The 26,171-nt window shown below is 39.5% G+C and overlaps 1 protein-coding gene across 1 annotated transcript in view; it reads right to left on the bottom strand.

Annotated features, from left to right (window-relative positions):
- Nucleotides 1-24,822, bottom strand: part of LOC101645624 (sodium channel protein type 9 subunit alpha) — a 101,962-nt gene extending 77,140 nt beyond the window's left edge. The window contains exons 1-7 of the mRNA XM_030887794.2: nucleotides 24,565-24,822; nucleotides 20,201-20,319; nucleotides 19,068-19,157; nucleotides 18,408-18,536; nucleotides 16,748-16,839; nucleotides 15,198-15,401; nucleotides 6,128-6,191 (exon numbers count right to left, since the gene is read on the bottom strand). Coding sequence (XP_030743654.1) covers nucleotides 6,128-6,191; nucleotides 15,198-15,401; nucleotides 16,748-16,839; nucleotides 18,408-18,536; nucleotides 19,068-19,157; nucleotides 20,201-20,319; nucleotides 24,565-24,822 — 956 coding nt within the window. The remainder of the gene's footprint in view (nucleotides 1-6,127; nucleotides 6,192-15,197; nucleotides 15,402-16,747; nucleotides 16,840-18,407; nucleotides 18,537-19,067; nucleotides 19,158-20,200; nucleotides 20,320-24,564) is intronic.
- Nucleotides 24,823-26,171: the final 1,349 nt, after the last annotated feature.

Raw genomic sequence — 26,171 nt, 5'->3', positions numbered from 1 at the left:
AACACTCAGTTGTGCTCATTTACACTCTGTACATAGGCATAGAGTAACAAGGGGACATTGGATGGTTTTAAATCAGGAAATGTGTGCATCATGGTTGCACCCTTTGAATATACATATTTGGTCTGCATGGATAGCAAATAACACAAGACTAGACTAGTTGAAGAAGAACATGGCATCATGCGAGAGACTCCTTAGCAGCCTGCAATAAAGAGGTGATAAAACTTTGCCTCCTGAAAGTGAAGGGGTCTAGAAGCACTTACTGAAGATCAAAGGCATAACCTTCAATACACAAAAAAATCTTCACAACTGGACCAATCATTAGCATCAAGATTAATAGAGAAAAGACTGAAGGTATCAAGGCTTTCACTGTGCTTTAACACACAATGAAGGCCTATAAAAGCTGCAGTTCAGAAAACAAGTGACACATTTTGTAAATCTTCAGTAAAAGGCTTCCTGAAAATGTTAATGAAGATAAGTCACTGGAAATGCTCACTCATCTATGACCAAAAATTTGGCCAACTGACTGGACGAGATCCATACATTTGCCAATAGATATGAAAATTATTGAACATTTTCAATCACCACATATGCATTCAAAAGTTAGATAATTAATGAAGAAAGTGGAATTAAAAGTGATCCCTTTGATCCCTTTGGATCTATCATGGATTGCCAAAGAATGAAGACATCAGTTTTGGAAACAGTACAGCAACTGTACAGCCAGAATGCTCCTTAAATGTGAGAATGACAAGACTGATTCTCACATGCTTGGGACATGTTCTCAGGAGGAACCAGTCCCTGGGGGAAGGACATTATCCTTGGTAATGTACAAGGTCAGGCATGGCTGACACAGTGGCTCCAGTAATGGGCTCTTAAACAGAACAGTGATGGACAGAACCAAGCAGTGGTTTATTCTGTTATGCATAGGGTCGCTCTGGGTCAGAACCAACTGGAAGGCACCAAACAACATCCAAGACATCATTATATAAATACAGTTTTAGGAGTCCCCTTCTCTTGTTTGTTTTTATGTTCTCACTATCCACACTGGGTATTTGTATAATTATGAGGTTCTTAAAATATCTTTACCTATAACCTGGACATCATTTTGTTTAGAGGGGTCAAACATCACATCACTTAGTCATGTGACTCATTTAACTGGAGAAGTAGAATTTAGGAAAACACCTCATGATCACACAGGCTAGTGTGCTTCTTCCATGTGGACTTTGTTGCTTCTTAGCTAGATGGCTGCTTCTTTATCTTCAAGCCTTTAAGACCCTGGGCACCATCAGCTTTCTTCACCACATTTGATGATACACCCATTTGTCTTCAGTGATTGTGTTGGGAAGGTGAGCATCATGGAATGCCAGTTTAATAGAACAAAGTGTTTTTGCATAGAGGGAATACTTGAGTAGAGGCCCAATGTCCATCTGCTACCTTGATACTTAACATATAATTATATGTACATAGATCCATTTCCCTACTTATATATATATTTACATATGTACATGCCTATATTTAGACCTGTATAAATGTCCTTTGCCTCCTAGTTCTTTCCTCTATATCCTTTTACTTTCCTCTTGTCCCATTATCATGCTTGGTTTTCATTCAGGTTTCCGTAATTCCTTTTGGTTACATTGCCTTTGATCAAGCCCTACCAGGCATCCTACACCCTCCTCACCATCGATTTTAGATCATTGTTGTTCCCTTGTCCCTAGGTTTGTTAACCCCACTTCCTTTCCCCACCTCTCCTCTCCCATGTGCCCCATAAACTGTAGGTCCTGTTGTTTTCTCCTCCAGATTGTTTATCCCGCCTCTCTTATCTAGATAGACCTGCAGAGACAATCATAAGCACAAAAAAACAAAAGAAAACAACAAATGAAAAGCAAGCAATAACAAAAATTCAGTGACAAAAAAAAAAAGAAGTAGAATTTAGGAAAACGGCTGGCATCTAATTGCTTCTAATGTGCACGGAAACCTACAGGGCAGAAGAGAACTTCCCACAGGGTTTGCTGAGCAGTAGATCTTTGTAGACTGTCACGTGTTTCTTCTGCACAGCAGCTGGTGAGTTCAAAACACCACCTTTTCAGTGCGCAGCCAGGCCTGGAAGCATTTGGTTACCAGGGCACTTTCAGCTAAATGAGTTCTGCTATTCTTCTTTCACGAAGGCTTGACACTACCCAGGCAATGTTCGGTTCCTTTTTCTTATGAATGTCTCTACAGTATTAAAGTTTATAGCTAGTTATTTTTCTCTAGTTTAAATCCAAGCACAAACTCAAAGTCTTCCTTTCAAAAGTGTGCAGACCAAGTCTGGTCTCACTTTGAAACCAAAACCCCAAACCAAACCCACTGCTGCTGAGTTGATTCTGACTCAAGGTGATTCCACAGGTTACATATTAGAACTAGTTCCTAAGGTTTTCTTTATTGTAATTTTGGTTTTTGCATTTTTTATTGGCACCTAATACATATATCATAGAATTCAATAGTTCAATCATATCAAGAAAAATTGTACAATCATTACCACAATCAATTTTAGAACACCCTTCCCCCCACCCCGTGATTAAATCGTGTTTAAAATGAGTTGTGTCATCACAGTCAGTTCTAGTGCTCCCTCCCTGTTCTCGTCTCCAGTGTTTGTCCCCCAAATCCTCACCCTCCCTATACTCACCCCAACCTTGACATCCCCTAAAACCATCGCATCCGTTAACATCTCTATACATGCATTCCTTCTGTGTTTCACAAACTTGGAAATACAATACAAAAAATTTAAAAAACAAAATTGAAATAAAATGGTAAGGATAAAATAAAAATAGTATAAAGATAAAAATACAAATAGGACTAAGAAAGAAAAGACCACCCTCGATATTTAAAAAGCCAGGGGACAAGGTTTTGTCATGGAACATGCAGGAGATACTTGCACCTAGAACAAATTCAGGGTGGGTCAATAGGGAAGTCAGCTGTCCACATATCAAGTTCCATGGAGCATAATCAAGATTACAATGATCATCATCTGATAGTAAGGTTGTTTAAGGAGACCCTTGCCTGTGGCTAATGGGGATCTGCCAGCAGCTTAATTGAACTAGTTACTCTGTAGATTGGTTTTGGGGTCCCACTGTCCTTCACAGCCTTCTACCAAATGGATGTTCATAATTGTAGCTCTGATAATTTCCCTTTAATAATACTTGAATTTTGTTATTGTCATCTTTGGATCACACAAGTTGGTGTGTTTCTCCCATGTGGACTTAGTTAACTCCTCACTTAGATGGCTGCTTGTTTGAAAACAAGCCTCTGAAACCCCAGTTGATAGCCAGGCACCACCTGCTTTCTTCACCACACTTTGCTGCTATATTCAGTGATCATTTCATGAAGGTGAGTATAGGGCAGGGCCATGTTGTCAGAACTAACTGTTTTTGGATTGGGGCTGGAGTTAAGTAGGAGCTCAGAATCCATTGGGATATGTACGACTCAAGTTTACTTTGGCGGCTATAATGTGACAAAATCAAAACCCCTTAAGACCAACTACACCAAGAACAGCAACAAACCAAGCAGCAAACAAACGGGGACAAAATAGCTAAAAGCAGGAAAACAAAAACCCATAGAAACAAAAAAGCACAATTGTCGATCATCCCTCTGGGGTATAAAGCAATTGCACTGACAACATCTTCAATTTTCCCAATGACAGCTCTCTGGACAATGTGGGTATGAGAAGCCTCTGTGAGCACATTTCCACCTTGAGCCACAACCCATGAGTTGCTACCCTACATTGTTGGACCTCCAGTTCAACTGGGTTGTTTACCCTAAGGATGAGGATTGGGGCCATAGGGGATCTTCCTGGATCAATTATTCTAATTGAAGATCCCTGCCTAGTAGATCAAAACCAGTCATGTCACTACAAGGGGGACATTGAGGTACTAAGTATATGGAGATTCTGGGCCCCTTTCCATTGGACATCCACCAAGCCAGAGGTTCTCCCCTTGATCCAATGACTGCCACTTCCACACTGCCGAGCCTACCACTCTGCTTCCTCTCCCATCCAAGTACCCGAGGCCTCAGTCCAAGGCTCATTCAGCCAGGCCACTATGAAGTCCTTCTGGAGTAGCCCCTGCGGTATGCCTTGCTGCCTGCAAGGTCAGCTCCCATGATCACCATGGTGCTTAGTCCAAGGCTTGGTTCACCAAAGGTTGAACCCACATAGTTTCTACCCACAAACATAAAATCCGACCCACTGTCCCCCTAGGTTCCCTACACTCAATGTGAGCTTACTTCTCCCCAATCACCCACCTTACCAACAGAGCTATCAGCGTTTCCTCCAAAATGTAGATAGCCCCCTCCCCTGGTCTTAGCCTGACTTTCTGTCAAGATTTTCCTTCGATCCCCAGCCTTGTCTCGATGCTATATACAGTGAACCCTCGCCACTTCGCGCTTCGACTTCCGCAGCTTCACTCTATCGCGGTTTTTGCATAACAGCACCCACTGCCTACACCCGCTCCTTCAGAGGAAAAAGACAGCGACCCACTTGTAGAGTACATCCCTTAAGTCATTTCATAGGCTATTGATTACAGTATTTGTAAGAACTATGTATAACAATACTGTATGTGAAATATGTAATACTGTAAACTAGATGCCATAAATAATATAATAAATAATAAATGATAATTGTAAAGTCCAAAATCTTTTACTGTATTTTCCCTTTTTCGTTTAATAAATTGGGTAATACGAGTGTAATGGTGACTAAAGGGTGTTTTTTCATGTCCTCTATGCTCTAACTACGAAAATATTTGATTTACAAATAAGGAATCCTACTTCGCGGAATTTCATTTATCACAGTAGGGTCTAGAACCGATTAACCGCGATAAACGAGGGTTCACTGTAGCTTCAAGTGGATGGTCAGCTCCCGTGTCCCCCTCTTGAAGGGGTGCCCTCAGGCCATGAGAGGTCTCCTCCTCCAAGCTGGTTCTTGTGAAGGGAAGGGGAGGCATGGTTCACGGCCGGTAGGTCGCTTTCTCAACTTTTGTTGGGGAATTGGTTGGTTTACTTGGTATTTCTTCTTACAGTAGTGGACTCACACAATACTTGGCCTTTTGTGATTGACTAACTTCACTCAGCATAATGGTCTCCAGGCCCCTCCATGTCATGCGGGGTTGCATGCGTCCATCACTGTGTTTTAGGGACGCATAAGTATTCCACTGTGGGGATGTACCACAGTTTTTATCAATTCTTCCACTATTGCGCATTGGGGCTGCTTCTGGTTTCTTGCTATTGCGAACTGTGCTATGAACACGGGGGAGCATATGCCCACCTGTATTTTGTCATTTACTTCTCTACAGTCTGTGGCTAATAGTGGTATTGCTGGATCATGTGGGATTTCAATTCCTAGTTGCTTTGAGTATCACCATATTGTTTTCCATTCATGGCTGTATGTATTTTCAAGTCCACCAATTGTTTATACGAGTTCCAATCTCTCTAAATCCTCTGCAGCATTTATTGTTTTCTGTTTCTTTGATTTGGACTATCATTTTGGGTGTAAAGTGGTATCTCACTGTGGTTTTAATTTGCATCTCCTGGATGGCTAGTGATCATTAACATTTTTTAATATGTTTCCTAGCCATTTGGACTTCATTTTTGGTGAACTGTCTGTTCATATATTTTTCCCATTTCTTAATTGGGTCTCGTTATTTTCTTACTGAGCTGTTGTAGAGTTCTGTGTATTTTGCTAATTAGCCCTTTTTCTGATATGTCGTTGGTTGAAAAAAAAATTCCCGATCTGTGGGCTCTCACTTTATTCTCCTGATGATGTGTATAAGTAATGTAATTTCAGCATGTCCCAATCATCTATCTTTTCCTCTGTGTGTACTTGATTGTAATTTTTATAATCGCAGATTACTGGCCCATTCTTTCATGGTGCTACTGGGGGGGCTTGAGCAGCCACCTGTTAGGTTATTAGGGAAAAACAAACCATTCTGTACCACCTAGGTACTTTCACATTGGGACAGGATGAGTCAAACCATTATCAATCAATATATGAAAGCAATGTAGACCAAAGGTTCGGATTAGCAAACTGATTGAGCATGCTTGCCTTTCTTTTGCAGCATATAGACAAAAAAAACCCCATAAAATTAATATTATTACTTACCCTGAATCTCCACTGAAACCACAAAGCAGAGCATCCTTGGATCCTTCGGTGTAATAAAAATATTCTGTTTAAGAAGAATTTAAGCAATACAATATTACTGATTATAAGCCAAGAGGAATAATTTATATCTCTATATTTATATATACACATTGAGGCTTGACGTCAGGTATGATACACTCATGAATTTACTATCCCTCAATTTTTAATTCACTAGGATTAATGGGGTAGGCTAGGAATATGGTGATGAAGAAGATAAACTGGCTAATGTTATAGGGCTTCTTTCCTGCCCTGGTAGGCTAGGGGTAAAGGTGAAGAGAGACATGTAATAAGCAAATACATTAAAAAGATTTATTTGTTATTTTAGGAGATTAATAAATATTCTGGGGAAAAAAGTAAATAGGGCCTGGTGAGAAACTGTTGTCTGAGAAGGCTCTGTGAGGATACTGAATGTAAACTGAGACCTAAAGGAGAAAAAGGAACCAGCTATTGCTGGCTAGAGCGTGATGAGTGACCGAAGCACAGTGACAACGTTGGCAGGGTCTAGAGCACGCACACATTCGTAGAACATGGGGAGGAGATCATGTACACAATCGTATAACATGGAGTAGAGATTGTATTTTTTAAAGTTAGCAACAAAAAGGTAGGAAGTGGAGTTATGAACTTTCATTTACATTTAAAATACCACTGTAGATGGTGGTGTAATGGTTATACATTGGGCTGCAATCTGAAAGCTTATCAGTTTGAAACCACCATCCGCTCTGTGGGAGGAAGATGGGGCTTTCTACTCCCATAACTACTTATAGTCTTGGAAACCCACGGAGGCAGTGTGCCCTGTTCCATAGGGCCCCTATGAGTTGGCATCGACTAGATGGCAGTGAGTGTGAGTTAGTTAGCATAGGCAGCTGGTGGACAGGGAACTATTGGAGCACAAAGAGGTGAGTTGTGTCATTCCGGTGATCCAAGGCGAGTGGCTAATGCTTGGTTGAGATGACTTAGAGAGTAGCTATGGACATAGGGAGGAAGGGATAGAAACAAAATACAGGATTTGCCCATGAAAGGGTACGTAGAGTATCAACTGGGGAGGGTTGTGCCAGTTACTGAAATCAGGAACACTGGGACAAGAAGAGGTCTGTCAAAAACCAGGAATTCTTTTATAGCCAATGTAAGTTTGATATACGAAGCCCTAATTGTTATGCAGTTCAAAACCACCAGCTGCTCCTTGGGAGAAAGACAAGGCTTTCTACTTCCATAAAGACTTCTGGTCTTGGAAACCCACAGGGCAGTTTCTGCCCTGTTCTATGGGGTCACTAAAAGCTGGAATCGACTCAATGGCAGTTCTTTTTTTTTTTTTTTTGGAGTACGTTTGAGATAATGATCAGATAATATACTGCATTTATCAAGGTGACATTTAGATGGTTACAAGAGTTTGGAAGTTAGCACTGTGATCAGGAATAGAGAGTTCATCCTCAAATAGTTTTCAAGACAAATGGACCCGAGTTTTCACAACAATGTACATCTGGCTAGGAAAGGGATAAGAAAACGTGGAGAAGAAGAAAAAGAAAAAGAGAGCAGAACATTAAGGAAACACAGGGGCTCAGACTGAACTTTGAAGTATTCCAACATTTCATTTTATAGAAGATGGGGATTAAGCAGCGTCACTACTATAAAATTAGCAAAACCTGTTCTCTGAAATGATCTCATAGTTTACTTACTCATCCATTTATCCAAATCAAACTATGTTATGGATGTTGAGGATATGAAATAAATACACATTTCCCTTTTTCATGCCACCATTTCTGTCAATTTTCAATTTTCTACTAAAATCTCCTCCAGAAATGCATTTTCTGAAGACAGTGAGCTCCTCCAACATTTGAGTAAATGTGTAACACTTAAAAAAAAAAAAAAAAAAAGCAAAACCACTTTTTTTGGCCCTTCCCAAATATACATCCTTTTATTAAGGACCCAGTATCCTATTTGGGTCAAATCAAATGAATAAAGATATAATAATAAAAAAAGAACTGAAAGCTTGATGTCAGGTATACTTGGACTTAAAACTTATTTCTATCTTTTCCTACGTCGGTGAGTTATCTAAACCCTTTAAGCAATAGCCATCTCATCTGTCAAGAGAGGATAAGACTATCTCCTTTGTAACTTGTTGAACAGTGCACAGAGGGTACTATATACAAAGCACGTAAGACAAGGATTCAAACCTTCTACTAACTTCTCAACTACCAGCAAGCGCTATTATTAAATTATGATATAATCTCAGAAAATATTGACTGACTTACAATTGATCATTTACATTATGAACACATCTTATGAACATTTAGTCTCAGATTTTTATGTGAACCTACAAATGTCTTATTTTTGCATTACATTTTTCCCTTTTCTTTACATTTTAACCTTAAATTCTCTTGAGACTAATTATCCTAACAATTTAATGTCAACTTGTTTAGAAGTTCGACAAGAGTGAACTCTTCTCATTGCTTTACCTTTCATCATTCTTGAGCTGCATTAAGTATGTCAGCCTGGTGTCTTACCCATGAAGGGGCCCGTTCTCATAAACCTCTTCCTCAGTGATTTGTAAAGATAATACACTTCAAATATATAGTCTTAATTTAAAGCTGAAGAATACCTTCCATAAGAAAATATCTTGAAAGTTTATGTATGCAAAAAAGTGTGCACATTATTCTTCCCCAACCTGTCATGCACACCTTCCCTGAGCAGCAGTTGAAAAGCACACATTTTATGATGTGCTAATTACTTTTCAATGACTCTATTTTTTAAATGAAATGTAATCCAGAGGCAGAGGCTTTGATATAAAACCTAGAAAGCGTTTAAGCAATATTTTTAATCTTTATAAATTGACACTCAAAATAGGCTGTATTTGCATTCTATTTCCGCAGTCTCCCGCAGAGCTTCCCGTCCCTCATTCTCACTCTCAGGCAAGTATGAGCTAACAGCCCACACTTCTCTGGAGAAATAAATAAAAATTGAGTTTAATCATATTCTCGTGATTCTTCTGCCTACTGCCACCATCTTCCCTGATGGTTGCTACTCCGGTGATGCCTTTCCCCTGGGCACTTTCACTTTCTCAAGAACTTGACTCTTTCGCTCCTGAATGACGAATCCACATCTTACTTCATACTCCCTTAACCAAAATCCTTTCAACTTGACCAATAGACAACATTCTGGTCATCAGGGGGCGGGGATGGGGGTGGGGGGAGACAGAAGTTTTCATAGATTTCATTTTGCTTGGATCCACAATCAATGCTCAATGGGCAAATGTACCGCACTAACCTCTGTAAAGTATGGGAGAGCAAGGATGTCAATTTGAGGATTAAGGTGGACCTGGCCCCAAGTCATGGTTATTTTCAAGTGCTTCATATGAATAAGGAAGATCAAAGAAGAATAGATGTATTTGAACTATGGTATTGGCAACGATTTTTTAAAATTCATTTTATCGGGGGCTCTTACAGCTCTTATAACATTCCGTACATCAATTGTATCCAGCATATTTGAACATAAGTTTCCATCATCATTTCTAAAACATTTTATTACTACTTGAGCCCTTGGTATAAGCTCCTCTTCTTCCGCACACCCCCCCTACTCCATCTCTTGTGAATCCTTGATTAATTATCTATTCCTATTATTATTTCATAGCTTACACTGTTCATTGCTTGTTATCTCCCTTCACCCACATTCTGTAATCTGTTCCCTTTGAGGGGCTATATATCCAACCTTGTGATGGGATCCCCATTTCTCCCCTTTCCCCTTCTTTGACCATCCCCTTAGCTCATGATACTGCTACTCCCACTGCTGTTCCGGAGGGGTTTATCTGTCCTGAATTCCATATGTTGAAAGTTCTAATCTGTACCAATGTGTGTACAGCCAGACTTATAAGGTATTACTGGGTCATGATAGTCAGGGGGGTCGGGGCAGGGGAAGCATTCAGAAACTAGAGGAATGATGTGTGTTTCCTTGGTGCTATACTGCACCTTGGTTGAATCATCCCTTCCTTATAACCCTTCTGTGGGGGGATATCTAATTGTCTAGAGATGGGCTTTGCGACTCCATTCCAACCCCCCTGATTCACATTGATATAGTTGTTTCTTTTGGATCTTTTGATACTTGATATCTGATCCTGTCAACACCTCATGGTTACACGGGCTGATGTGCTTCTTCCATGTGGACTTATTTGCTTTCCTGCCAAATGGCTGCTTGTTTAACTTCAAGCCTTTAAGACCTCATATGCTATATCTTTTGATAGCCGGGCACCATCCACTCTCTTCACCACATTTGCTTATGCACACGTTTGTCTTCAGCAATCATTTTGGGAAGGTGACAGGTTATTAGAACAAAGTGTTCTTGTGTTAAGGGAGGCCTTGAGTTGAGGCCCAAAATTCGTCTGCTATCTTAATACTTAACATATAAATGTATGTACATTGGCCTTTATCCCTTTCATTATAAATTAATATATTTATATATTTACATGCCTATATCTATACCTCTATAAATAGCCTTTGTCTCCTATTTCTTTCCTCTATTTCATTTCACCTTCCTCCTATCCCACTATCATGCTCACCCTCCATTTGACTCTCAGTAATTCCTCTCAGATACATTGCACTTGATAGCCCCTCCAGGCATTATACACCCTCCTCGCCATCAATTTTAGGTCTCTTGTTGTTCCCTTATCCCTGAGTTTGTTGGCTCCCCACTCCACCTCCCTGCCCCCTCCTCTTGCATGTCCCCTGGGAACCACTGGTCCCATTGTTTTCTCCTCAGGATTGTTCATACAGCCTATCTTATATAGATAGACATAGGGCGAAAGAAATAGAAAAAGTAAAAAACAAACAACCAACCAAATAAGCTCCAGGTCTGTCTGGTGACTTGGCAAAGACTTTTGAAAGTGTACCATGAAAGGTTAGAAGAACAAACAAATCTGCTTTGGAAGCTGGAAGGTTCCTTGAAGCAAGAATAGAGAGACTTCATCTTATATACGTTGGATATGTTAGCAAGAGAGATAAATCTACGGACATCATACTTAGTGATGTAGTAAACTCAAACCAAACTCCCTGCCAGTGAGTCAATTCTGACTCATTGTGTCCTTACAGGACAGAACAGGACTGCCCTTTTGAATTTTTGAGGTTGTAAATATTTATGGGGGCACACTGCCTCATCTTTCTCTCGCAGAGTGGCTGGTGATTTCAAACTGCTGATATTGTGGTTAGCAGCACAATGAATATCCACGGCCACACCGCCAGGGTTTCTGGTAACGGGCAGCGAAAAAGAGGCAGACCTCTTTTTGAGGATAATGCTCAACTGGGTAGCGTTTCCCTGTGTGGTCACATCAGAACTGACGCGGGGGTACATACACATAAACACAACCCTCGTCTCATCACCCAGCCACTGTACTAGACTTTCTCTTGAAAGTCTCTGATGACATCCTTGCTGTCTGAACTAATGTATATCCCTCCACACTCATCATCCTTGATCTGTAGTCATTCTACACAGCCCTTCCCTTTCCTCAATATACTTTCTTCTCTTGGCTTTACTCTTTGTATCTTTTTTGCTTCTTATTTTTCTGCCCCTCAAAGCCCTTTTGGAGTCTTATCTACCTGACTTCTTCTAGACATCAGCATTGTGGAGTTGAGGTTACTTAAGGTCCAAATTTAGTTTAAACATCAGTTTTGCCTATCCCCCACTGGAATGCAACATATCAAAGTTGCTCAGAAGGATATGTATATATACCCTTTATTTTTTATAATCTCTTCTACATTTTTATCTCCAAGTCCTACCAGGCATCCTATGTCTTCCTTGCCTTCAGTTTTAGATCACTTGCTCTTCCCTTGTCCCTAAACACCAATTTCCTGTCCCCCGCCTCCCTGTCTCCCATGTGCCCCTGGAACCATCGGTCCCATTGTTTTCTCCTCTGGATTGTTTATCCCGCCTATCTTATCTAGATAGACCTGCAGAGACAACAGTAAGCACAAAATCAAGACAGAGCAAAAAGAAAAAAAGAAAATTCTTTACATAGTTCCAGGTCTATTTGTTGACCTTTAGGGGTGTTTTCTGGTTGAGGCTGAAAGGATGGCCCCGAAGTATACCCCTTCTTTTAATCCAGAATATATAGTCTGTGAAATTTGAGACTATCCTGTTTATTTCCATGGCTTCAGAAACGTACACAACATGTAGCACAGAGGAGATACTTAATAAATGCCTGTTGAAAAATGAAATTTAACAGCCAGACATGGCCTCTAGACACAATAAGTAGGCAAGACACCAAAGTCACACTTGGCTCATATATCTGCTCTCTAAAGCTCCACAGGACAACAAAATGAGTTATGCACATAATTGGGGGAAGAGATTACAAAATAAATTTCATTGTTAGTCAAGCTGTAATTCGCTATGTATAAACAAAAAATCAAACCCACTGCCATCGAGTCACTGCTGACTCACAGTGACACACCTGTTAGTGTCTGAGACGGTAACTACTTACAGGAGTAGAGAGCCCAGTCTTTCTCCCACAGAGCTGTTGGTGGTTTCAAACTGCCAACCAGGCAGATTGCAACCCAATGCATAACCATTACACCATCAGGGTCCCATGTATAAATAAAATATGAGGTTAATTTCCATACCTCAAGGTCTCTTTCTATTCCTCTTGGGAAAAAAAAGTCTGGTTCTCCAGTGAGAGGGGATGTACACTTTAGTAAAATAAATACATAATATGCATACTTCTCAGAGGATTTTGACTTTCACTCTCCAATATCCTCTGTCAAAGACAAGTGTGTGTGTAAAAGCTTGATTGATTTCAGTGCCATCCCTGGCTCTGTTGGTATTATTATTAGCTGCCCTTCGGTTGATGCGGACTTATGGTGAGACCATGTGTGCAGCGTGGAAATCCTTCACTGGGTTTGCAAGGCGGTGACAGTTCCGAAGCAGATAGCCAGGACTCTCTTGTGAGGCATCTCTGAATGAATTCAAACCGTGGACCTTTTGGCAATTAATTGTTTACTGATTTTTGTCACCCATGAAGCTATCTCTAGTGCTTAATGATCTGTTGAGGTTAATGGGTCCATGGGGCAACATCATGTGGATAGATTGCAGGTATGCAGGAAAAAGTACAATGTTGGCATCATTTCCAGCCCCTAATGTTCTTCAATGGGAGAGGGGCCAGGCTTTCTTCTCCTGTAAAGAGTTGTAGTCTCAGAAACCCACAGGGGCAGTTCTACTCTGTCCTACAGGGTTGCCATGAGTCAGAATCAACTCGATAACAGTGAGCTTATTTTTCCATTTATTTATTTAAATGCCCTTCAATAGTTACAGTGAAAGCAACATATTAGGAATTGTTTAAAGAACATGAAGGCCATGTTTTATGCCAGATACTCATAAATATATTTTTGAAGTAAGCAGGTTCCTGAGACTGTGTGTACAAACGATCCCATTTGGTACCAAATAAACTAGTTCTTCTAGTTCAAAGTAAAACTTAACTTCAAAATTAAAGTAAACTTCAATTTGATAATATCAGCCTCATCAAGGAACACAGTTAGAAGCAGCTATGAAACTCATTGCTGGTTTTAAGGACAGTACTGATAAAGCTAAGTTAGTTGCTTGACTTTAAATGAATCTTTAGAAATATTATCAAAAGACATATAGTCATATAGGATAATAATTATTCAAAAAAACTCACTGTCACCAAGCCAATTCTGATTCATAGTGACTCTCTAGGACAGGGTAGAAATGCCCCAGTGGGTTCCCAATATTGTAACTCTTTATGGGAATATAAATATACATCTTTCTCTCATGCAGATGCTGGGGCTTTGAACAGCTGTACTAAATATAACTATACTACCATGGACAGAGGAGGACCCCTACACAAGATTGGATATATAGCCCCCCACCAAACGGGATGAATAACAGAAATGTAAGTGAAGGGAGGCAATTGAAAGTGTAAGATAATAATAGCAATATATAATTGATAAAGGACTCACGAGGGTGGGAGGGTGAGAATGGAGGGAAAACGAGGAGCTTATACCAGGGGCTTCAGTGGAAAATGTTTTGGAAATGATGATGGCAGCATATGTACAAATATGCTTGATACAATTGATGTATGGAATGTTATAAGAGTTGTAAGATCCCCCAATAAAATGATCAAAGACATAAATATATATTGCATCATATGATAAACTTAAGTATATTAACTATTATGAGGGGGCTTCAAAAGGTTCATGGGGAAAAAAAATCACAGAAAAATCTAATTGAGATAATGAAATTTTCTCTACATTCTGAAGTCCCCTCAATTAACAATGTTATTTTTTTGTTTTGTGCCATTGAATTGATTCCAACTTATTGTGGCCCGTGTGACAGAGCAGAGCTGCTCTATCATGTTTCCTGTGCTATGCTCTCTAGGGGAGGAGACTAACAGGTCTGTCCACCCAGCAAGCCTCTGGTGGCCTCAAACCACGGGCACTCTTGGTTAGCATGTAAGCACAGGATTCCATAATATAACAGTTTAATATACACAATGCTATCTATCACACACATACACACATATACATATATACACACATATATCTATGTATATATTAATGAGTGCATGGATATTATTCAGTAGTGTATTCAATCATAATATACACACACACCACATATAGATACATATAAAATGCATACAATATGTATACACATATGTATATACCATAGTATATACTACACTGTATATGTAAATGTAGTATGTATATAATATATTCTGTATATACTAGAGTGTATATGCAAGTATACTATAAATATACTACCATTGAATGCACTAATTTTTTTGTATTCATTCAAAGCTATATTTATTTCTCTAGAGTAAACTGATTTTTTTAATCTTATAGAAATTGGGAGTAATGGAATGATTATGTTCCCATTACAAGAATTGCAATCAGAAAGCTTAGACTTACAAGTAAGTAGCAAGTTTCATTCTTCGATTCATTCAAAAAAAATTTAAGCAAAACCAACATGTCACACTGTTAAAGAGAGCAATGCTTTCAATCTTATTGCAACCTATTGAAAATTGCAGGGACGGTCTTACTTTTATAGTCCTCTTCTGTTTCCAGAGTACCAATTAGGCTCGTTAGCACTTCAGTAGAATTTCGAAAACATTTATGCCTCAGGTTGCCCATGAAGAGCTGGAGTCCTATCAGGGCAAAGACACTCAGACAGAACACAGTCAGGATCATGACGTCAGAGAGCTTCTTCACTGACTGGATCAGGGCCCCCACGATGGTCTTCAGGCCTGGAAACAGGAAGGGGAGGAATTCATCATGAAATAAAGCCTGTGAATATAAAACAAAAACAGGCTCTCCTAGAAATGCATGCATTGGACCAAATGAATGACCTTCAGTACCTTGAGTTTTAAAACCTGCTAGTTCAAAAGGGTGCATTTGCCATTTTAAATTTATTTTGTTTCCATAAATTACAGTGAATAATTAAAAATAGTAAGATATTCCTAATGAGTACAGGTAGACGACAATTTACGACAGAGTTTTGTCTGGTAACTGTTATCATTTCTGATGTAAGTTGAACTTGTCATTACTTTTGTTTTTGTTTTTATTGAGTTTTCATTCCATTGCCTTTTATTATCATTATGTTTATAAATTTGAACTTTGGAGGTTAGGAATATTACATATAAAATTACAGACCTGATGGCATCAGCAAATTATGCATTGCTACACTGTATGTAGCACTTATTACTACTGGTGAGATGTACATACACACATACACACACACACACAGCAACAACCACCACCTACAATATGGATGGTTAGAGCTGCAGTGTGTCAAAACACCAGTATGTTGTACACTGAGGACTACCTGTACTCAAGTTTTCCAGATACACAACTTGATTGCTGAAGCTATATCTCATTCACTTTTAAAACTTATCTTTTAAAGTTTAATTCGCTGAATGTTTGTCAAAACAAGCATTTCTTTATGATAGCACCAACATAAATAGTAGGCTGCATTACAGCACCTACTGATAACGTTATAATGAACTATTTTTCAATGAAGAAATGGTTTGCAGAAGAAAAGCACAGAACGTAATGTCATGCAATAACCCCATGCTGATACGTATTATCTCTTTCTTTGACTATATTAAAAACAACTAAACCTGATTGAAATTTTCATTCCTGGATAAGCAAAATGAAAGATGACCTCTTATACAGGAGGGAAATTTCAAATTGAGATGTAAGCCAAGTGGCCACATTCATCCTCCAAGAACCATGCAACTGATTAAACATCCAGGGTGACTTTTAATAATAATTTTGAAAAAAAAAAAAACCTTCAGAAATAAAATGTAATTAAAATTGCACAAGAGAAAGTTTTCTTGTCTTTCCTCCAAAGGATCAAAGTCAGCCTCGGTGTTTAATCCCACTCTCACCTGGAATGACTGAAATTGTTTTCAGTGCTCGGAGAACTCTGAATGTTCTCAACGCTGAGACATTGCCCAGGTCCACAAACTCTGTCACATATCTGTAATAAGTTTATATACAAACACAATGACAACACACACACAAACAAAGAACAACTCCCAAAGAGTTGGAGTTAAGCATGGTCTAATGCTGCACACCAGTTACTTCTTACCTGGAATTACAGAAATAGTTTTCAAAGCTCTCAAGACTCTGAAAGTTCGAAGAGCTGAAACATTGCCTAGGTTTACAAATTCTGTTAAATACCTGTAGGATTAAATCAGAGTCATTCAGAATTTAGATAGAATCTGAGATACTTACCTGCGCCTTTAGTCAGTGTATTTTTCAGGTTTCAAACTCCTTTCATGTTTCAAACTCAAGAGATAGTTCTATAAATCTCTTTTCTTATTTAGTTTAATTGGACTCATTTGATGTAAATAAAATACATATTATGTTATCAAAAGTACATATTATAAATGCCTATCCAATTAGTCAAACATTTCAATGATCTGTCCCTCAACATTATCTAAATGTAAATATTTAATTTCCTATAAAGCATCAGCCAGACTTGAAAACAGGACAATAAGGGACAGAAGATGGGCAGGTATGAAATGATTCCATTCCATTCGTATAAGATGTTGAGAGGAGGCAAATCTGGGAAGCCAGAAAGCATTCATATGATTTCAGAGATTGACGGACAAGGGAGGGGCAAATGACTGCCAATGGGAAGGAAGCTTTTTTGGAGGTGAGAACAATGTTCTTAAATTGCTTCCCAGTAATGGTGGAAGTAGGAAGACATCTGGTTTGGTAGTGTAGCTGGTCGGGGAAGGAGAAGACCCTCAATGAGATGGGTTGACTGGGTGGCAGCCGTAAGACATTTAAATATAGCAAAGATTATAAAGATGTACAGGATCTGGCAGCATTTTCTTCTGGTGTACATAGGATCGGATCGCTATGAATCCAAATCAAAATGGCAGCACTTAAAAAAAAAGTAGCACAACTCTGTAGTGGGGGTGGGGGCACTTTATAGTACGGGAATTATGTCTCAAAACCAAAGGAGCTTCAGAACAAGCGGCCTTCGCTGCCACAGTGCTGTCGCACCAGCAGGTGGCGGGCAGAGCTGCAGCACTCATCTGCCAGACCAGGAAGAGGGCAGGCGGAGGGAGTCTGGGAGGACGCGCTGTATTTAAGGCTTGCTGTTTAAATTAACCCACTGAAGGTGCATCATTTTAAAACTGAAAACGGTAAATGGGAAAACATTTACATCTAGATCTGAGATTAAAAACCAAAAGACACATTTCTAACCAATGTATTTATAGTAAGAGGAAGAACATGAATATATTAAAACTATTATTTTAATGTAGTATTTTCCCCCCTAAAAATAACTCAGTGCATTGATGCTAGGCTAAACAAGTTGCGTAAAAAGACGGACTTCAGTCCTTTGATATACTGATTTGTTCTTGAGTTGTGTAGGTCACTGAAAAGAGCACCAACTTAAAAGTAAAGGCCTGAGTCTTTTGTTGCTTTTTTTTCTCTTTCAGAGCTTCCTAAATAGTTTTTAGTTTAAACAAGAACTTGGAGAAGGTGTGAACCCCGTATACTATCCATCCCAGATCTGAAAGTGGAGGAAGAAGGCTCAATTGTAATTATGTGATAAACTGTGGAGGGGGGAATACTCACTCTGAGAGATTTGTCAGTTAACTTATTCTCATGACATAAGCTTTGAATGCAATCACTACATACAAAAAAGATCAAGTATCTAAGCCTGATCCTTACTGCCCTACTGTGCTGTCTGAGATTTTCACTGTCATTTCAGAAAACTGTAAAGTACTTACGCAAAAACAATGACGATAAAATCAAGCCAGTTCCATGGGTCACGGAGGAAGGTGAATTGTCCTATGCAGAAGCCTCTTGCAAGGATTTTAATAAGTGATTCAAAAGTATATATTCCAGTAAAAGTATACCTAGATACAAGAATCCATTGAAAGAGAGATGTGAAAAGACCGTACATCCCAAGGTCATCTGAATCTTTGTCACTTTTGTCATTAGCCTAAGGTCCACTTGCCGGAGCATGACTACTAGCTGTCGGTCCACTCTGACTCTTAAGATAAACTACCTAAAGGTCATCCCAGAAAAATCATAAAACTCACCGACCAAAACCACTCCCCGTGAGTCGATGTATTTGCAATAACTAAAAACATAGATCTTGGATCTCCCGGAAAATCCCTACACTGCTGCTATCAGGCTATCCTTAGGCTCCAAGGATAAGGGAATTTGACATCTCTAAGAACAAGGCATGACGTCTAATTGTCAAACTTCCTACTAGTGGGTTCTGGTCATAGAGGACAATGAAAGAATGAAACGGGAATCATCTATGTAACATGGGGAAGAGAAGCACCACTGGTTTTATAGAAGCAGTCACTTCTTCGCAGAAAATGGGAAGGATAAAAATGATCATGCGAAAACGACGTTAAAATGTAATTTTACGCACTTACTCCACATTCTTGGTCCATTCGGGAGGGTTGCTCAATGTCATAAATATGCAGTTTGTCAAAATCGTGCACATGATAAGCATGCTGAACAAGGTAACTCAGAATCAAGGAATAATGACAAGAACACGACAGGACCTTCGAGTGTTTCATACCGATAATTGCTTACATGCTAACGTTTCCTGAGAAAATTACTCTCAATGAGCTTACAGATAATGTTGCATTTGTCTGAGCAAGAGTGCAATAGAAAAAGGTAATGCATCCTAAAATAATAACTGACATTTTCCCAATATTCTCAGAGGTTGATACCAAATTCGATTTGTGGTACAGCTGGTCGCAGCTCTTCAATCCACAGTCTTTATAATGCTCACTAAGTGACCAGATGGGAACATGCAAATAAGGTGTAAGAATGCCACTACCACTATGAGTAAATAAGGGTTGTCCAAGATTCCATGTGAATAAGTGTCCGTGGCAGCCCGAGACACAGCTGCAGACTCCAGGCTCATAGAAGGAGTAAAACAGTGTCAGTCGGGAGGCTGGCTTGCAGGGTAGGGTGCCAAAGGGCTTTGGGGATTCATCAGCATTAAAGGAGCTTTGTACCACTCGTCCACGCAGGGCAGAGGCCAAGGGACTTGGTGGCTGCAGCTGAGGGCCAGAGAGAGATTTGTCTTTGGGCATGGCTGACAAAAGTTGCTGCAGATATAGGAACTGCATCCTTAACATTTCAGATCATGACTTACACCATATTAACTTCCCTAATAAACCTCTATTATTTTGAATATTTTCTATGAGTTCTGTATGGCCATGGCATCAGATTACTGAGCGCGGCAGCAAAGCAGTGTCCTGGAAGGGTCGACTGCAATGAGAATCGGATAAAGAAGTCAGGAGAGTAGTGGCATGTCTGACTTCTGTCTCACAGGAATCAACCTCGGGCAGAGGTGGAGTTGTGTGACCTAACTCCCAGATAAAGCCAGAGGCAGTCAGAGGTGGTCTCCATGCCATTTCCTAAATATTGAAATGGATAAACTGAAAACCAGAGTATTTCCACGTGCAAAAGGACTCGAGTCCACATTTGAGTAGAACATTCAAAAATTACATGCTAATATATCCCTGCAAGTAAGCATTTTGAAAAAGGATATGAATGTACTAAAATCTTAATAGATAGTCTTCGTAGCAGGTTGAAAGGAGATATAATATACAAGGCAGGTGTGGCATTGAAGCGGAAGATGACTTTTCCTTTGTTCAATACTATGAACGTCTGGAGGAGGGAAAAAAAACAGTGAGGCTGAGAAGTCAAACGTGCAATGAACCATATCACTATCAGCAGTTCCCTCTCGGCATGGTTGTGCTGGACTGAGAAAGGAAAAAACAAACCTGTAAGATTCAGGCAACCCGGCTCTGGTGCCCTTGATGCAACTCTCTCTGTGACCTTGGCCAATGAACTCCAAATACCTATTGATTTTTCGTAAATGAAGGATTAGGCCATTTATCAGCTTGCAGTGTTTAGAAATCCCCCAATTATGATGTTTTCTCTGTTTTACCTTCCTTCAAATCCTAAATAAGCAACCCTAACTTGTGTCCATTGAGATTAGTTTACAATACAACTTTCTTCTCTTTCATTAGAAGAAAGAAAACAACTTTCATTCTCTTCCATTGCATTGTTAGCAAACCATGTAGCACTAACTATTATTGATTTCTATTATAAACCTCGATCATTTTAGGACTTGGTAGTTTTCCTTGTCAGTAGCAAATATTCTCAAATATGAATTGTCTTAGAAATATATTTCCTAAGTGTAGGAGCTATCAGATTTGGAAGAATCCTTATAATCATCCAGTACATTTTTTTTAAACTTTAGATGCAATACTAATTACAGCCAAAACAGAAGAAGGCAAATTAAGGGACTCACTTGTAACTTTCAAAAATAATAATTGTTTTTAAAATTTAACTACTGTGGTTATTTAGAAATATTACTAATCAACCCACACATTCTTAAAACACATATTACTGTAACAACTGCATAGTGAGCATGACTCTCCATGGCATTGGTATTTAACTAAAAAAAATTTTAAAAATCAAACAAATAACAATACCCTAAAATTACCTCAGGCATCAAGTAAACGTTTGACTAGAAGGGCCAAGTTCAAATATCTGTCCTGTTTTTCTACAATGGCAGGAAAACAGTGTGATTTATCTAGAAGTCTTTTTGTTTAATCTGAATTTTATAAATATTTTTATGAATGGAATGCTGACAGTAATTCTTTTTCTCTTTTTTACCAAATGGAGATACATTTGACCATCTGGCTTTGAAGTGTATGTATCAATGGTTTCAATTAAATGAAACCGAATGTATGATTCCAGATCTACTGTATTTTCTGGGTTCCTCTTTGTGGTAGGTACATAATTTCATGTCAACTTGATAAATAGAGTGTAGGGCTGGGGTCTGGCCTGTCAATCAGATCACAGCCTGATGGTGCCTCCTGGTAGGTGTGGTCTTCTCATCAAGAGGGTCCTGGGAACCTCCCCCTCATCTCTTTGCCTTCACCTTTCTGTGGATGAGCTGCGTTGAGACCTACCAGAGCCTTGTGATGCTTCCACTGCCATTGGATCTACAGGACTTTGCACCCACAGGTCTGTGATCTTCCTGCACTCTGCATCATTGCTTGTGCCTGCGTGAGTCTGAAGAGGGACTTATGGACTAGCATCAGACTTACGGACTTGAGTTGGACTGGGCGGAGGTGTTTTCCTGATCTATAAGGCTTCTTATAAAGTTCTGCCTTACACATATATGAGTGTGTGTCACTGGTTTTGTTTCTCTAGTCAACCTGGCCTAACCGATTCTTATCACTATGTGTATGTCGAAACATACCCTAAAACCCACCTTCATGCTGAATATTAGTTTTGAAAGTAATGCATAGTCTTTGAGTTCAACTTTTTTTCCCCCATCAGCTTTCTCTCAAGATTTAAATCATTCTTTGCACAATTATGTTGAAAGCAACTGTGACACCAGATAGTGAAGAGGGTTAGAAATGTAAGTTTCACATTTGATCAAATTACAAAAATGTACTTAGTAAATTACATTTACTATAAAATTGATGATAGAAATAATAATTTTACTAAAAGGCAGGATTAACAGGTATGACATACAGGAGTATGAAAGTGAAATGGGGAAAAAGGTCACATCCCCATTTGAATTTTCAGAAAAGCTTCCCTAAGCTAGAGTTCATCTGAGTTAAGAGGAAAATCGCAGCAATACTTAGTTGTGGGAAGACCAAGTGATCTTGTACTCACATTATTTAGCATTTTTGTCTGTAATTTAAATGAGAAATTTTAACTTATTCTGGGGTTAAACATTCACAACAATAATTATAGCTAGGGAAAACAGGTATGCCCAAGGAATTTTTTTGGTATCTGTATATGAGTTCTGGAAGCTCTGGTGGCATAGTGGTTACACATTGGGACACTGCCCACAAGATTAACAGTTTGAAACCACCACCAGGAACTAAGGAGAAAGATGACGTTTTCTACTCCCATAAAAAGTTACATTTCAGAAATTCACAGGGACAGACCTACCCTACCCTACAAGGTCACTATGACTTGGAATCCACCCGATAGCAGTGGACATGGTTTTTGTTGTTGTTGTCGGTATACGAGTCTAGTCATTTATGGCATCCTAATATCAGAGGCAGAGATCTCATAGTCTGAATGAATTCTGTTCAGTTTCCTTATTCACTTAAAAGTGTACTGAGCATAAATTTAGAATATAATGAGGCTTAAATAGCCTAAGTGTTGGGGCTGGGCAGTTCTGATTTAGTTCCACCACTTAGTTCTTAAGCTAAACTGATGTTTAACTTAATATAAGTTAGTGGTATAGTTTAGATTCTTAGTTAATAGTAGTATCAGTTTGCTGATATTATACAACTCTTTGCTGTTAAGTGGATTCCAATTCATGGTGACTTTATAGGATAGAGCACCCAATCTTTGGTAATAAGTCTACAAGTGCCATACAGCAAAACCATTGTTGTGAAATGTTATGGAAACTGCTGATTTAAACCTTCTCCCTCCTGCTTTTCATATTCAACCTGATTCTGTCTAATACTCAGAAATCACTCTAATCCCCTCCCACTTACTCATAGAAAAACCCTTAGAGGAGTGACTTCAAACCTTCTACTATGTCTCCAAAGCCAGCAAGACCTTCTCCACTGTTGCTATTTTCAATGCTGACACTCAAAGGACAACTGCAACTCCTGTATTATGGGACAGTGACACACGAATGTGACTTTCCTGTGATGTGCCTACATTTACGGTGATTGGGAGCCATCAAGTTAGTTCCCACTCCTACAACCCTATGTGTCTATATTTACTTCAGCATAAATGCATCACCCCGTTCCCCCTCAAGGAGCCTGAGTGGTCCATCATTGGGCTGCTAACTGCAAGGCGGTGGTTTGAGCCGACATGATGCTGAGGGAGAAAGATGAGACAGACTGCTTCCACGGAAATGTGCAGCCTCAGAAATTCCACCAGCAGCTCTACTCTGTCCTATAGAGACTCTCTAAGTCAGGGTCAACTTGATAGCAATGGTTTGGGGTCTGGTATTCACCCCTCAAATCTCAAACAAGGCTTCTCTCTTCTTTCCTAATGTCAATACATGCAAACTGTTCAATAACAGTACTTTTGTTGTTGTTGTTACCATATTGGTAAACTTCAACAACTGGTTACAGCTGATAGTATCTGTCTCTCAATATATTTTCTTTTTCTGATTGTGGAAATTCTGCTTCATTTTCAAGCATGCTATTGAATAACCACTTTTAAATAGCATTTCCATTTATTCTGGAGGAAATTTTCTCAGCAGGCTGCTTGGCTACCCATTTACTCCTCTTCTTTTTTTGGATCCATCAATATTTTGCTTTGATTTCCAGCACACACTTGCAAAAAGCCACCTGTGCCCCCTTTCAATTGAATAGCCTATTTTCACCCCAAAATTTCTGTATTATCTATTATATAATTGCTTTCCTTCTTGTCTTGAACAATAGTTTTTTTAACTTTATGTTTTGTCCATCTGATCATCTGCAACTGATCCTCCTCTCCAATAGCTTGAATGAAATTCCTCTTGTAACTATGTTACTTGTACAGCTGTGCATAGTCCCATGGGCTCAGTAGTTAAATTGCATTCTGCTTTTGATTTCTTAAATTGATGATTATTTTGGTGGGATTTTTTTGTTGTTATTGTTTCTACCCATGTGCTTTTATTTTATATCCCCATAGGAAAATGATCACATATGAAATATATATCTTAAAAATGAAGGAATTAAAAAGTAGTGTGCTGGTCTTAGAACCAATTTGATGAAAACATTCTAAGTATATATTCCGCATATCCTACAGATTCATTTAATCTGACACTATTGTATTGATCGCTCAGTCAATCCTACTTCATCTCAATGTGATTTATCACCCTGCGAAGAAAGAAACAAGCGAAACCCTGCTACTGCAGTGAGATAAACTCACTTTTTTGTCTGCGTAGTAGGGGTCCAGGTCCTCCAGGGGCTCTGACACCATGCCGGGAGGGATGTCCCCATAGATGAAGGGCAGCGGCTTGCCAGCTTCCAAGTCACTGCTTGGTTTGGGGCCTTCCTCCTCCTCATCCTTCTTTTCTTCTTTGGGAGCTTGTGTTTTCCCTTCAGCAATGCGCTGTTCAATGAGGGCGAGAGACTGCTTCGTGAAGTGGGCAAAGCTTTGCGGTCCTGGAGGAGGCAATGCGGCCATCTTTTCATCCTGTAGATTTTCCTCTCCTTTAGTCCCTTACATAAGGGCCTAGATGAAAAGAACAAAATAATAAAGTCTTAAATGTTTGCCTGCGAAGGATACCCATACAGAAGAAAAAGCAACAGAAACCAGATTTTCAATTTCAACTACGGAATCGGTGCCAAACGGAACCGCCCTTTTTGAAGTGGCTGTTATTGGAGGGACACATGAAGAACGGACTGATCATCCAGCTCTCCAGCCGTCTTTGGCTAATATACTGTTTGCCACTTCATGGCTTTAAAGGGGACAAAATGGTAGCATCCCCCAAACTCATTCCCCCCCCCCATTTTCAACTGTATTTGTAATCGGTGTAATTCACAACGTTCTCTTTTACAAATTTTTATATGTGAAAAGGGTTGACAAGGCAAATGATTCATTATGTATTTTATTTACTATAATTTTTTTAAAAGGAAATAAAAAGTATAAAGTATTTTAAAAAGTCTACGCATTTTTATTTATGGTGTCACCACCCTCCAGATGGTCATATTGCCTTTATGATCACCTGATCCTCTCACACCCCACCTCAGAGCCTCTGCTGTGCTCTCTTAGGGAGGCTTATCTGCTTATGATGCCAGCTGTCAGTGAGTACAGGCCTCCACCTTGGTAACACTGGAAGATGACCAACATCCAACACATAACTAAGGACGTGCTAAATTACCTTTTCCTGCAAATTAAAACTGATCACCAACTTCTCTCCTTCAATCTATAGTAGCACATTTTTAAAAGACAGTTCCATTCTCTACAATCAATTCTCAAGGAAGCAGCAGTCAACAGATTAAAGTGCACATTGCATTAGGTAAATCTGCTGCATAAGATCTCTTTAAGAAATGGATAGCGGGGGCACAGGGCACTAACCCACTGAAGGGAGGGGTATTGTTTATATCTCCACAGGGAAAGAGGGACCAGACTTCAACCCAGTGCTCTAAGACGTGAATGCAACATGCCAGCGTGGAGTAGAGAACCAGTGGAGAGTTCTGAAGGGCCGGCCCCAACCCCAACTACTATGTGGACATCTGCCCCTCCCCCCAGAAGAATTTATTTCAAAGGACGGCACTGAATATGCAGCTCCTGGAGAGGGTCCTATCTGATCGGAGCACATGAAGGGGGAGGAGGAGAGAGTGGAGCACATCCTGGCCCACCAAGCCTTGAGGATGATGTACCCGATTAGAGCAGCCAGTCCACAGAGAGGACCACATGCCGACCCCACTATGTCATGATGCCCCTAACTGACCCACCACACAAGGGAATGCAAACAAACAATCCTTGAACTACAAGGTTTTCTTTCTTGTTGTGTTTTGTTTTGTTTTGTT

The sequence above is a fragment of the Echinops telfairi genome, unplaced genomic scaffold (assembly GCF_000313985.2).
Source record: "Echinops telfairi isolate 266 unplaced genomic scaffold, ASM31398v2 ScPeMD7_4;HRSCAF=17, whole genome shotgun sequence".
In the NCBI taxonomy this organism is placed as follows: domain Eukaryota; kingdom Metazoa; phylum Chordata; class Mammalia; order Afrosoricida; family Tenrecidae; genus Echinops; species Echinops telfairi.
This window is presented reverse-complemented; position numbering and strand designations above follow the sequence as displayed.